Source organism: Neodiprion lecontei, chromosome 2 (genome assembly GCF_021901455.1).
Source record: "Neodiprion lecontei isolate iyNeoLeco1 chromosome 2, iyNeoLeco1.1, whole genome shotgun sequence".
Lineage (NCBI taxonomy): Eukaryota > Metazoa > Arthropoda > Insecta > Hymenoptera > Diprionidae > Neodiprion > Neodiprion lecontei.
The window spans coordinates 7,862,871-7,877,269 of record NC_060261.1 but is presented as its reverse complement, the minus strand read 5'-3'; the positions used below and the strand labels follow the sequence as shown (position 1 = coordinate 7,877,269).

The following is a 14,399-nucleotide window of genomic DNA, read 5'->3' as shown; positions in this document are numbered from 1 at the left end:
GTTCGTAGCTTGTTTGAATATAATAATCCGGTTGATGAACATTATACTCAAAGTACGATTATCTCGTTATATAAATTTAATAAAAAGTACGGATTCTCAGCTGACGCTCTAACCTCTTTAATTGTAGATGTAGTAAAAAATTAAACAATTATGCGAGCTATCCGATTATCGAGGACTGAACTTTCGCCACGTCAATTACAGTTTCTAATCTTCTCAAAATTATAGGGCAAGTATTTACAGGTAAGAAGCCGATCTTGAGAGTCTTTTGAGTATAAAATAAAGCTAACCGTACAATAATTATACTAAAAATGAGAGATTTTATTTTTGTACATCAAACTAGATGTCGATGATGAAAAAAATCAGAGCGTGGGCAAGTTTGTCGAAACTTCGGCTAACCCAATTCGACGCAGCGATTCACGCATAACCGGCATTGCTTATACCTCTAACTGTGTAGAGAGACCCTCGAAATGACCGTTGTTTGCACGCAGCCGTTCAAATCCGAGCGTTATATACACGTGTATACGTTATATAGCAAGAGAGGGTTGGAAGAGCGGAACGGCAAGAAAACCGCTGACCGGAGAAAAAATACAAGATATCCGAGCGAATGTATAAATATGTTAGGATTTACACGCGAAATGGACCACGAAATGTGTAGTCAAGGGTAAAAATTTTCTTGCTATCTAAATCAAGTCTTTTGAAAACGAATCAGCGGATCCAAAATGGAAAAATCCGTTCCAAGAATCGCGAACAATATCCTTCACGCTAATGATATTGAACACGAATTAACTCTTTGAGTCATAGGGGTAAGTATTCTTACGACCTGTTTTGTATCCATTTTTTGTATGTTTAGAGTACTTTTCGACATACATATTTCCTTGCGCTTTTTGCTATTTCTGATAGTATACTAATAGGATTGCAATACTCGAGAGTAATTATTGCGATATAATGTGAATTATCATTGCTGGAGACAAGTTGTTGAAAACAATCGTGAAAATTAATGGAATAATTCATTTCCGAGAAAGTTTCCCCTCTACACGTTCACACGCTTTACATAAATTATAAGTTTTTGGGCTCGCTTATTGCGAATCTGAAATCGGATTTACAAAATTCAAGGTTGCGGATCCAATACGGTGGATATAAATTTCAAAATCGATCGAATCCGGAAAAAAAACGTCGCTGATTAGAAATCTGAAATCGGAATTTGAAAATCAGTATGGCGAATCCAATCAGAGACCCCGAAAACCACAGAATACTATCTTTTCATAAAAATTGACCCTGCACAATAATGTTTGACTCAAGGGTTAAACATCATCTTTACCATGTAATAGAATTTAATCGGAGCAACAGTGTTCGCAATTAGAAAGTTAAAAATGATTAAACTCTCGTGTTTGTAATCGGGCTTCAAACTTTTTGGGTTTGTTTTATTCGCCATAGAAATCTCCAGAGATCACGCGGCAGAGTTTTTTGAAATCGTTTCCGTTAGAATCAATAACGTTCCAAAATCCGACTCCGAACCCCGCCCACAAGTAGGTATACGATCAACAAGAACTGGGTTTTTGTCACTCGGATCCCGGCTATCCCCAATACCGACTCCAATTATCGCCGTAGGCTACAGGAGTATACGGCTAGTGTGTTCCTTGATTAAATTTTCCCGTTGTTCGTTCCAGAATCCGGGAGCCTCGTTTCCCGTCGGCGATCACAAAATCCACTACGAGGCGAGCGACGAGGCCGGTTGGACGGCGACCTGCGATTTTCTGGTAACGATTCGCGACGACTGAATTCCGTACCTACGCAAACGAAACCGCAATTGTACAGCTTACTTCTGAGCGGAAGTTGCGATCTATCAAAAAGAAACGACGGAGCCGCGGCAAGGAGCGTCGATTCCTCTGATCCTGGACCGTATAAGTCGATATTTGAATAGGCGACGTTACACCCCGAAACAATTATTATAATATACCTGCCAGTTGCGAATGAGAGTCGAAGATTGAGTTTGGAGAAAGCGTAGAAAAAAGATTTACTGGTTTTTTTTTTTTTTTAATTTTATTTTTTTATATAATTTCGGTATACCTTACATCCCCGAAAATTACGATTCAAATTATTGAACACGGTGATTCGGGTGATTTGAGTTAATCCGTCGGCCACGAGAACTGCTCATACTTCCTTCGAGTACCTCGCATTATACGTACGTCGTCGCTCCGTTATAGTTATAGCTGAAACCCGGACGATAAAACATATCAAAGTTAAAATCTGTGTCACGACTATAGACAAGTGAGACGTAGGTATAATAATATTCTGAAGACAATGGGAGTTTGAATAAAGTACGTAGGTATGTAGATAGATAGACGGATAGAGAGAGAGAGAGAGAGAGAGAGAGAAGAAAACGATACCGCGAGATCTGCTGGAGACGCGTTACGTAATCGGGTAAATTATTATTGTCTAGAGCTATATTATGATATATACGTGCTCCAGGAACTGTTCTAGTTTTATATAAGTCTAAATATAACCATATTGAAGAATTTATTATATGCATGATGCAATATCGTATCATTAACCAACATTGTTTATCAACTTACCAGAATGGTTGAGAAATTGCGTGGAATGCGCCAAGATCATCCGAATTCCTTTTATTGTAAACGAAAACGTGACGAGGAACGTATCGTATCGGTTATTATTATGTATCATTATTGTTTAGACGCATGTAATTCGCCAGTTCACGACGCCGAATCCATACGCAAAAATATTAATATACACATTATATATTATATATATATTAGATTGGAGATAATTTTTAAAATTTTATTCATTATTACTGTTATAATTATGATTATTATTATTATTATTATTATTATTATTATTATCATCCCGTACTCCATTCGCATATCATTGTTACAATTTATGTGTAATGATTAATAATAATGTGTAATATTATATTATATAAATGTATAAAATTTATCTATAAAATATATTACAGTATTATAACATTGAATTGCTATATATCATATTACCGCAATATTGACCGACGACGGAGTTAACAATTATATCATTTATACCTATTTTGTATCGTTAATCGTACGTTAACCGATCAACTGCAATCTATATTGTACAGTTCGTTTTATTAATAGCAAATGGCGATGGGGCGATGAAAATTCTATTCGTTCGGGCAATGGCAAATGATTGTATGTATCAGGAAAATAAGCCTCGATTTGAATGCTCTGTTGAAGGGATCAACGAGTCCAAATCACAGGAGGATTCGTTAAGAGGACGTTTAACTTTCGCTGCTGTATTAACGTAAGTACAAAAATTGGGGCAAAACAAGTTGGCACATTTAATATTCGAGTTACCATATTCGTGAAATCGATGCACCAAGAATAGGACAAGCGATAAACGTCTCGACATTTGCATATCGTATCGACGAACATGAAATTCGACGTTCTTCTTGGTCGCGTGTGTGCACAACTGCACACGCGTCATGTATCGGCTCGATCCTCTAATTACGAACAACACTTGCGCCTTGGTATTATCTTCGTTTCAACGTGACCGCGGCCCGTGTATCTGTGCCTTACTGTAAGTCCAGGACTCGCTCGCTGATAGTACGGCTGTTGCTGGAGGCGTTGCTGCCTCTGCAATTGTAGCTGCCGGTGTCGCTGGAGCTCGATTTCGTACTGCTGCTGTCTCGATGTGCGATCTGGAAATAAGGGAGGCGGTTATTAGCCATGAAAAACGGCCAGTTGGACTCTTACGTCAGATATGATTTGCGGTTGACGAGACGAAACGATAAAATGGTAATGAATTACACAAATCGAAAGTATTTTCACTCTATAATATCATCGAATGATAAGCAAAATCGTTATTTATTGCTTACAAAGCGTGCTTTTGTCTTCTTTACCTTGATATAAATAATAATCTTGAAGCTTTTGATTTATAGCTATGACCAAAAGTTTTTGTTGTGACCTGTGATTAATTATTATTTTTTAATAAAAACGACACAAATACGAAACTCTGAAGTTTGGTAAATTCTTATTTACAACAAATGTTTGAGGAAATAGGTAATTCTAATCTCAAAATCTGAAATATCGTTCTGGTTTCTACAAAAGTAAACTTTATTCAATGAAACTGTTTTTTCTTTTATTAGTCAAGTGGAAGTAATAAAAATTTGGCACCTAGAATCCCGGACTAAAAATTCGTGCTTACAGGTGTTATCAAATCACAAGCACAGGGTTTTTTCAATCACACTATTTACCAAATTTTAGTGAAAACTTGTAAGCCATGCCGTAAAATTGAACAGGTCATGAAGCTGATATTATCGTAACGTGACAGAACTGCATGCGTACAGACGATCCTTAACACCGTTATGAAGATGAAATTCTCGGAAACACGATGTCCAATACGTGTTGTCTCTCGTTTTTCACACCGAAATCCTTTTCCTTGTCGATGGTTATACTTGCAGCGGATATTTTCGAGGAGGGTGTTTGCATGCGTAGATGCAAGCCAAGGAGGAAAGGGTGGCAAAGGAAACGGCCGTACGTAGAAAGGAGCGGAAATCTTATAACAGAATCTGCACGAGAGGAGAAGTGCTTTGATAAGGGTAGCCGATGTGCCCCCGTGTTGCGATTTACAAGTTCTCCGAACCAAAGAGGTCGAAGATTAGAGGCTCGAAAGGGGAAGGGCATGAAATATGCAGGCGCTGTGATGTTTTTTTAATTCACCGAAAATCTCGGATTTACAGAGCGAGATGGTCTTTGATCAAGAAATCACCGCGTTGCGAGGGATTTATTATTCTCTCTGTTATTCCTGCCGCTACCGCATGGCTGGGCTGCAGAAAATTTTCAATGAAACGCGTAGCGGGGTAACTTTTGTACCAGATTCCAGTTTCGTCGTACTGACCCAGCTGGAACTCGCATTCTCGGTCCGTAACATCTCCTTCTGGGAAGCTGCGAGTTTAACGAACGATCCGCAACGAATCCGGGCTCACGCGTCACCGCGTTTTATGATATTATACGACGCAACTCCAAGCGCCGTTCACAGTACATCCTCAGCGGGACTCTTGTACCATTACACAAGTTTCTACCGACAAAAACCAGGCGGAGAAAAATAGCCGAGATACGTATAACATCAGCGCGGAAAGGGTTGAACCCTGCCGCCTGTGGCAGCCGACTACGGTGCCGTATCGATCAGCGGAGAATGTCCACAAAAAACGCACCGACTGAACGGAGTTGATCGCTAACGGCCGGCTCGTAAAGCGCAAGTGAGAACCAACGGGTAAGTAACGACTTTTACACGGACAAGCCGGCCAGTGTCGTCATCCTGCTGCTGCTGCTAGCTGCTATGCAATATAATAATGAGAAAAAACGACGAAGATGATGATAATGGCAGTGAGAATGGTTTTAATAACGCGGATGGTTGCGATGGCCGGATGAGAGCGACGGTGCTTCTTGATAATCGCGAGCTGTCACCGTCCGTTCAACGCCTCGTCGACGAATCACCTTTTCAAACATGGAAAGTAATCTGGGTACGTCAATGGATTATGTAGGTATGTACGTGAGGAGTGCGGAAGTATTTCAGGAGTTGCCCGTAAAGAGGCAACGACCATGCTCTTGGCCACGAGACGTTGGAGAGTTTGCATTTAAGCCGTCTAATGTACCCGGGCAACATCTTCAAGCGTTGGATACGGTTGGTCTTACTTAACGAATGACTGTTTTTATTGTCCCCACATAACGAACAACTCCACGGTTCATCCCACAAGGTCGATTTTAACAAATACGTGCATACGCTGTTCAAGAGGCTGGTTTTTTTCGCGAACCATCGAGCTTCGTTGACCGTTCGGCAAGTTCCAGTAAATCTTCGAGTCTGGTGAGTTCGGAAGTGTCGAGAACTGATCTAAGGTCGGGAAGAATCGCCTCGCTCAAATTTAAGGAGGCCATTTCTTCGGCTGCCATGTTGCTGTTCTCGTCCGAAAGCACGACCTTCAATTTCTTTATGTAGTTGCGTAGGCTTCGTTGAATCGTCGACTCGGCTTTGCTGTTGCGTCTTCTCGTCGGTCTCGTCGTGCTCTCTTTGTCAACCTGTGACTCGTCGTCGTCAAAGGGCCGATCTGGTCCCGTTTTCCATTGGCCAACCAACTCCGGCGCATGTCGACGTGGCCTCGTGCTACCCCGTAAAAAGTTAGAAACTTCGGTCAAGTTCGGCTTCGAGACGTCAGACACGTTCCTCTCGTTGAGCAGTGCCTCAGGCAACTTTGATTCCGAACTTTTGATAGCAGCGAGCTTCGCCGAGCTCTCCGTAGTTTTCAAGCTCGTCGTATTTCTCGATGTTTTTTTAACCGTTGCCAACCCGTCCGGAGTTTTGATAAACCTCGTTGGAGCAGGACTTGGAATTCGAGACTTCCGAGTGGACGATGTATCTCGTTTTACATCTGCGATCCTGCAGGTTTCATTAGTTGAATTGTCAGGACTCGATTCTTGGGCTTGCCAATGCAGCGGGTAATCCAAGCAAAATATCATCTGAGAGTCAATTTCCATGGCACCTTGAGCCATCTTCTTTTTACCAGCTTTGTGTTCGTTGTTAGAAAATGAAAGAGATCGCGTAGCTTTTTGACCGACGGAGGTGTTTTTCAAACTCCTGCCTATCCTTCGATCTTCCGAAAGTCCTCTGCTCATCATGCTCCTACATCTGTTCGTTGTCTTTTTACCAGTATCAGTTTCGTCCACAACCCCCAGTTCGCTTTGAAGTACACGTCGGATTTCAGTTGCAGCTGAGCTTGCGGGCTTTTCATCAGGATCTACCGTTCTGCATTTATAGGAAGCGGCGGAACCGACGCTCGGGGTTGCAACTGGACTCGGAGACGTAATATGACCTTTGGGAACGCCGCTAACGGAATCAGATTTTTTTTTATCGAATCGAGTTATCCGTTTTATCGAGGCTGTTTGATTTTTCTCGCTTGAATTCCGTGCCTCAAATTTCTTCGGGTCTGTTCTCTGAAGCTTTTGCTCACTGTCAGCCGAACGATCTCGGGATATTTTACCCTCCAAACTAGCAAACCTATCCCTGCTAATATTTCTGGCCTCCGATTTGGCTCTAGATTTTGAGAACTTATCAGTTTTCGGGGGCTTCAATTGACTTAAAGTAGCCTTGGTTCCATCCATAGTTTCAGAAGCATCAAAATCCTTAGCGGCAATTTCCCGTTGCGGAATACCGACCGGTTGACTCAAACGTTTCTGTGGAAGCATCCGTCGCTTCTCAGCAAGCTTCACGTAACTTTCTTCATAATGCTCAGGGTTCGGAGGACTGCGATCAATCGAAGGACACGCAAATTTTTCGCATTTCCTGGCCTTCTTTGATTCCTGTAGGCTCGCACTACCGCTGCATATCCCGATAGACGAACTCGAGGAAATGTTTAATGGAAGTGGCGGTAATTGCATACATTTAGCGGAGTTTGAGCTGTTCAAACTCTGCGCTAAGCTGCCCGAAGATTCACTCATAAGATTTCTGGATTGAGACGAGTTTTCGCACGATGCTGAGAGGATGAGAGAAGACTTCTCAGGTGGCGTCTTCGGTGCCGAAGTTCTTGATTTTCTAGTCGGAGCGGCCTTGGTCACCGAAGCCTTCGCCTCTTTGTGATAAGCCGAAGCACTTGAAGGCCTTGCAGATGTAATCAGAGCACTGGCAGTCTTCGGTCTCCGAATCGGTGACGAATTTCTGCTGACCATGCACGAGGGTGGATTGCTACCACATCTACGGAATGAGCCGCTGTTCCTTCCTTCGAATACCTTGGCTCGAGGCGCAATAGTTTTACGGTATGAATTCGAACTGCGTGTTTCCTCCTCTTCGGCAGCCGAGCTACGCAATCGCCTGGCGCATGGCCGCTCGACTTTTGAGCTACTGTTCGAGGTTGGCGTCGGTGACGGACGTCTTGGTGACACAAAGTCCAGTCCTGTAGAGTGCAACTTTTGTAGTACAACGGTCGACGTCGAAACAACTTTTTCAGAATCCATTGAAGCGTCAGGTTCGGTGGCGGAATCTTTCATCCGAGAAGATAGCTTTCGGTCAATTTTCAAGTCTGCATCCTGCATCGACGTTGGTGATCGCTCGCAGTCAATTTTAGGCTTAGTTGGTCTCGGGATCAGCGATACTGGTGTTGGTTTGACAATGAGTGGCAGAGACTCTGCTGGATCGGTTACTTCCGACGACTTCTTTACGAGGCTTGCTCGATCCTTTGAAATAGGTTTGGTCGCCTTGGGAAGCTTCCTTTTGGCAGCCCTGAGCTTTTTGACGGTTGGCTCAACACATGAATCAGGTGTTCCCGGGGGCTCGGGAGTCCGTGAATTGGTGTAAGTCTTTGTCTGAGTTTTGACGACCGGAATCTTCGCGTCAGCAGCTTGGACTTCGGTTCCAAGCTTGCGAAGGGGACTCTCCTTGCGATGGTAAAGCTGCCGAGTAGCTGGAACTGTCGGAGAGGTTTTAAAAGCGTTCGAAGTATTTTGTTTTGCGCTTTCGAAGGACAGACTGCGCGAGCTGACGCCACTGGGGGGCCGAACCGAGGGTGACCTTGAAGAAACTCGACTCAAGGGGCAGCGCGAGGAGGCGTTCGACGCCACGGACGCACGCCCGGCACTGCTGGGTCGTCTCCTGGTGACGGGACGACTGAGTGGAGTGCTCGTTGCCTGGCCGTTTGACGCATCCGTGATTTCATCGTCCGTTGTGTTCATGGTTTCAGTGTGCTTTTCGTTGGTCAAGGGTTTCTCGACAGGCCTTACAACGAAGTGGTCCAACGGATGGAGGTACTCCACCTCCGGCTTGCTTTTCGGTGCTTTCGCATTACGGTACTGATCAGCGAAGTCGAAAAAGCTTCGGCTGTACTTGTCGCTGAGTTCAGTCTCAGCCGAGGAATCGATGGAATTGAGTTGTATCGAGTTCAGGATCACGTTCCCGGGTGGATAGTTGCCACCGTACTGTTTTCGCAGGGCCGATTGGATCAGCTTGTGCCTGTACGAACTGTAGTTGAACGAAGAAATATCAACTATCGCCAGTTCCTTGTTCGTCGCCACGTACGACGAGGAGTGCTCGGGCTGTCGAAATTTTCCACGGCTAGGTGATGCCGGATTTCGAGCCACGGTGATCGAGCTCAGCGCCGGTGTTGAGTTGGTCATCCTGAGAGAGGGGACGTTCACCATTGAGCTCGAACTGGACTCGATGCCGAAGGGAACGGGCGCCGGGTAATGCATCACGACCAGAGGGGCTTTCGGCCGAATTCCATTATCGCTAAGTCGCGCGTATCTCGGTCGCAGTGCTTTGCACGTCTTCATCGTATCGTCCTACGCACAATAAGCTTAAGCAGTAAGAGGTGAGCCCGTAAATTCCGCCGATAGTACTCACGAAGAATAGTTGAATCTGTGCGATCAAAGGCACTGCGAGTAGGACGGTTAACGCCAGCGCTAATATGCTCTCCACAACGAACGGCGGAACTGACTGCAAGGTTAAAATCAACTGCGCTGGCGCCTCGATGTTCAGCATCACGTCAATTTTGATATCGACCTTGCTTCTACAATTTTCAACGCGATCAGCCACATATTATCGCCCGCACTGGTGAACGACCGATAAATTTTACTGTCGACCAAAAAAAGTAAGGTTCTCCTCAAACGCAATTTATCTGTAACAGTTGACGACCATATCACCCTGCCGCGTGAAATCATCCCCTAATCCGCGCACGTATCTTGGTTCACTCGTGCTTGGTTCACAGTTGATGAATTTAACAACCAAGAATCACGTCATTCGGCATTCGACATTCGACACAATTTCAGACTCTCGGTTGGAAGTATCGACTCCTTTGGATTAGTCTAATAAGGCGTGTCAGAAATGAAGACCGATTTTCGCTCACTCTGCGTATATCCAAGATGACATCACTCGAAATCACGTAAATAGGTTACTTATCCATTTCCGTGCATTCCGTTTGCGGAAAGTGTCAATTTGTGCAGTGAAAAGTTGAAAAAATAATAATGTAACCGCTAAAAGACAAAATGTCATGGCTATATGACGTCACCTTGGACATGCTTTCTGATTGGTTCAACTAAAGCGTAAGCGTATTTTTTCATCTCGGATTAGTCACAACGTGTCAGTTCTTCGCCCACCATTTCTTCCATCTTATTTACAGTTAGCGTTAATTGTGTTAGTGATAACAACACAAGACTCACAGGCAACACGTACACTTACAGTCCACCAGCTGGTACGGTATCTGCGTTCGCCGAACGGTTTGTACCGGGTGCACTTTGTGATAAGCAGCCCTTGACTCCTGGTAGCCATCCTGAAGAGTGTGGTAGTGCTGGAAGGTGTAGGTGCCGGAGAACGTCTTCGTATATCTCATATAACACCCCGGTGGAACCTGCCACTGAAACCGGATCATAAATACGGCGGTTATTCACTTTTTTCAAGACACTCCCTGCCGATGTCATTTGCAACTTTAGAATGACAAAAGAGCCACAGTAATTACCATATAAGAGGTGGTCGGTAGCACTTGAGGAGATTTACCCGGGCACATCAGCATCTTTGTGAAAGTAATCTTTTGCTGAACAGAAAATACATCCGTCAAGTTAGCAGAGTGTAGAGCGAGGAGGGAGAAAAAAATTGTCAAATCCGATTGCGATTTCACACCAGTTATAAACGTCGTTAGAATTTGGTTTTCATGAGCTTATTGCAGCGAAATCTCCGTCCATGGTGTAGTAACTTTTACAAATATTTTTTTTTCAACCTTGTTTCCAAACTCGGATTGGATTATGAACATGAACTGATCTACGTGAACGTTGAGAGGATACAAAGATTTTTTATGAAATTCAATAAAATGGTGAAGACTGAATGAGAGTCGCGTATTTTGTGATTGTGTTGAGGCTTGACTTTGCCAAATTCTTTCAGGGTGAAATAATGTTAAAAACTGCGGAGGTCTCGGTCGTTGGATTCTCTTATCTCGTTCTCCAAGTGGCTGCGGTCGGAATTAAGCTATACATAGTGCAGTTAGAATTCATTCAGCGCTGCAACGAACCAGAAGCACGTTTGCAGTCGGCTATTTGGGCTGCGTTATATCTCTGCCGGACGCTACACCGGAAATGCGGTCAATCCGCCTTTTGTGCCTCTGATTTAATATCCAATAATTGTTGCTGCATTCACACGTGAGGAGAATGGAACGTAATAAAATTAGATGAAATTTTACTCACCGGTTGTTCCCTCCGAGTTTCAGACTCTGCAACATATCAAATAATCATCCCATTTATTTATGCCCTGAACTTCTCCGTGGTGGAAATGAAAACTGACAAGGAAGGTATCCCAGTTCGATCTCTCCGATTTGATGTCTTTTATAATATGTTATAGTAGACTAAAAACTCAGTGACGCGTTTTTTTTTTTTTTTATTTTTGTGTGCCATTAAACACTTTAAGAGGAGAAACTACTTTTCAAAGTAAGGCATGTCAAGGGTCGATTTGGCAGGTTGTTTTTTTTTTTTTTAATTCTCAATTGAGAAAATGACCTTTTTCATTTCTCGTTATGAGAAAACTTGTTCAGTTGAAATGATTGAAAAATATTTTGTTCTTGTCGGTGAAAGTGCGAAATCACCCCTCGACATGCTTTAATTTGTAGAACTTAAAGTGTTTAATGGCAGACAAAAAAAAAAAAAAACGAGACGTGTCACTGAGTTTTTAGTCTACTATAACATATTATAAAAGATATCAAATCGGAGAGATCGAACTTGGATACCTTCCTTGTCAGTTTGATTCACTCCCGCACTCTCTGCGACAGGCTGCAAGGATCACTTTACCTCGTACGTGGATGCCGAAATAACATTCGGCTCTGTTCCCGGCAGCATCCGACGCGATGTATCGTACATTGTGGTTTCCTGCGTACAGAAGCTCTCCAGGTTCCTGGTTGTGGTCGCAAAATCAGAGAACAGTGACGATTCATGATTGAAAGACAAAATGAATAGATATACACGATGACATTTCCGATAATTTCTTTTCTACGGGTTCTAATAATTCACTAATGAAGTGAGCGATTAAAATAAAAATCACGAATATTTGACGAGTCTACCTCGTTAAGAGACCATAAAATCCTAATCTAATTTCGAGTTTAATTATTTAATTATTGGTAATTGGAAGCAAACTTTCGGTGGGCTACGCTTCGAAATTAGCATGTAACAAGGGGAGGGATGATTGCCGAATATTTCGTTGATGGAGGTCATTTGAAAAGTGGATGAGAAGAAAAGAATTGGGAGGATGAAAGTGAGCTCGAATAACCCTACACCAATAATATTAATGGACGGACTCCGATGGCTTTGCGATTAATTCCACCTCCGGCACTGGATTGATTTATGAAAAGTTCCCGGGGCTAACTTCTGTCGAGTTTCTTCACGACGATACAATCGAGGAAGAATTCGAGCAGACGATAAAGTAAATAAGAATTAGGTAAGTGAATTTTACCGTTTCCAGGAGCACGACAAGTGGTTTCATACTCACCCTTGATTTGTACGTCTGTTCAACTTTGACGTTGTCAGTGATGATCGGCTCCGGCCAAAAGACACTCCGCGATACCTCGCCAGGATTTAACCGGACTTCGAAGGACTTCGGGCAGCCGATAATCTTCGGACTTTCTGTGTCTGATGAACGAGATTCGAGTTGAGTAAAATTTTTGTTGAAATCGCAGTTTAATCGGATAATATATGCATTAACCAATGTCTCGTTTAGCGCCAGTAAATGCTTCGACTTCGCTTGAGTTTCCCCTTTGTACACGCATTAGAAATATGCAAATAGCTCCTTCGCAACGTATCTAGTTGAATAAACTTGTAAGCTTGATTAAGTGGCGCTTTTACCTCTAGGGACCATAAATTAACCCACTCTCATTGCGCTCTGCACTGTAGAACATTAATATTTCTGTACTGATCCCGATTCTGATATATCACCTGTATGAGCGACCGCCATTTTATCGCATCATTGTTTCGGGCGGTAATTATTTAGATAAAAGTGACCGGTTTTATTAACAGGCAAAGATAAAACGGTTCGATAAAATGTGAACGGGAAATTTCCCACTGCAAAACACACCGTCACCATCTTTCAGGTTCGTATCTTGCGAGTCTCATCAACGAACAGCGCTTGCAGTTAAGGGGTTGTTAAATGTTGAACCGAACGAGGAAGACAACTGCGGGATCTCGATTACACCGGATAATTGCATTGCCGTTAATTGAGATAATTTTGTAACGATTCCGCGATAGCTGAATCAGAATTAATTTGAAACTTTGGAGCAAGACATCGCGATTGTATAAATACTCATTTCCACGCTGCAGTGCGACCCTTGTTTCGTATACTAATTTTCCGTTATTAGTTCTCAACTTCTTCCCTCGTTCCTGTTTCTCAAATTATCGCGTATCTCTGCACACGCGTATAGAAAACGACGAGAAAATAAAGAATTTAATCAGAGAGCCGTTACAGCATTTTAGCAGGAATACCGGCATATCTAAATTAGATGCATAATTCAATGCTATTCCAGAAAACTCATACATGTTAAAACGTAGGTACAGAGAAAGTCTGAGCGTTTCGAAAAATATCACGCTCAACTTTACCTTGAACGTAATATCTCTGAAAAATCCTCTTGAGATCTGTGAATTGGAATTTTTCATGCATGTTAAATAAAAATAATATCAAACAAAACTTGTTTGCTAACCTCGTCTATTTCACAGGAATAAGCTTTTAACGGTAAAATTTATGTCAATCAGAATTCCGCCAACATCGTAAATACGATATCGGTTTTCTACACGGAAATTAGTTGCTCGAGGCAATGCAACGTGATCAGTGTAAGTGGCGAAAATAAAACCAATATCGAAATGAAAAAAAAAAAAAAATTAAACAAAAAATCAATAAATGAGACTAGAAGTGCGTTCGTATTTTACAAAAAATTGTGAAAAACATCAGTAGGTATGTAATATGCGAGTCTTTCTTTTTCTCTTATTCCTCTGACCGTTGAGGGCAGAAATAACGGGCGAGTCCTTATTCGCCTCAAGTACCATCGAACGAGGAGTGTCAAGGTACTTAATTAACGAACAGGAAGTGAATCCGGAGAGAATCTCTCAGGTACAAAATTACCTGGGAAACTTTTCCGTCAATGTATCCACGCGTTATTACCGTTCTTAAAACTATTGTCGTCATCCCGCGTGGGAGAAATGGTGTTTGCAGACATCGTCATGGTGCCCCATGAACCAAACGCTGCCCGTCGTATCGCCCACCGGGAGCTTTACACGTTCATTCGAAAATTCAACGGGTTACGAAATCCGATGCGAACGCCTTACGCAGACTGCAGTGTCCGCATTGCACGCCTTGCGGTTCTTATTGCGTTTATTACAACCGGTACATTACCCGGCACACCGAGTGCG

General features: G+C 42.9%; 2 protein-coding genes across 4 annotated transcripts in view; one reads left to right on the top strand and one right to left on the bottom strand.

The window, feature by feature from the left end:
* Window positions 1–2,262, top strand: part of LOC107227549 — a 36,594-nt gene extending 34,332 nt beyond the window's left edge. For all 3 annotated transcript variants that reach the window (XM_046732167.1, XM_046732166.1, XM_046732168.1), the window contains one exon: window positions 1,668–2,262. In XM_046732167.1, the coding sequence (XP_046588123.1) occupies window positions 1,668–1,778 (111 nt within the window). In that variant the 3' untranslated portion in view covers window positions 1,779–2,262. The remainder of the gene's footprint in view (window positions 1–1,667) is intronic.
* Window positions 2,263–2,817: 555 nt separating this feature from the next.
* Window positions 2,818–14,399, bottom strand: part of LOC107222047 (fibrillin-3-like) — a 63,151-nt gene continuing 51,569 nt past the window's right edge. The window contains exons 17-22 of the mRNA XM_046732151.1: window positions 12,493–12,632; window positions 11,799–11,901; window positions 11,202–11,227; window positions 10,484–10,558; window positions 10,207–10,381; window positions 2,818–3,685 (exon numbers count right to left, since the gene is read on the bottom strand). Coding sequence (XP_046588107.1) covers window positions 3,492–3,685; window positions 10,207–10,381; window positions 10,484–10,558; window positions 11,202–11,227; window positions 11,799–11,901; window positions 12,493–12,632 — 713 coding nt within the window. The 3' untranslated portion in view covers window positions 2,818–3,491. The remainder of the gene's footprint in view (window positions 3,686–10,206; window positions 10,382–10,483; window positions 10,559–11,201; window positions 11,228–11,798; window positions 11,902–12,492; window positions 12,633–14,399) is intronic.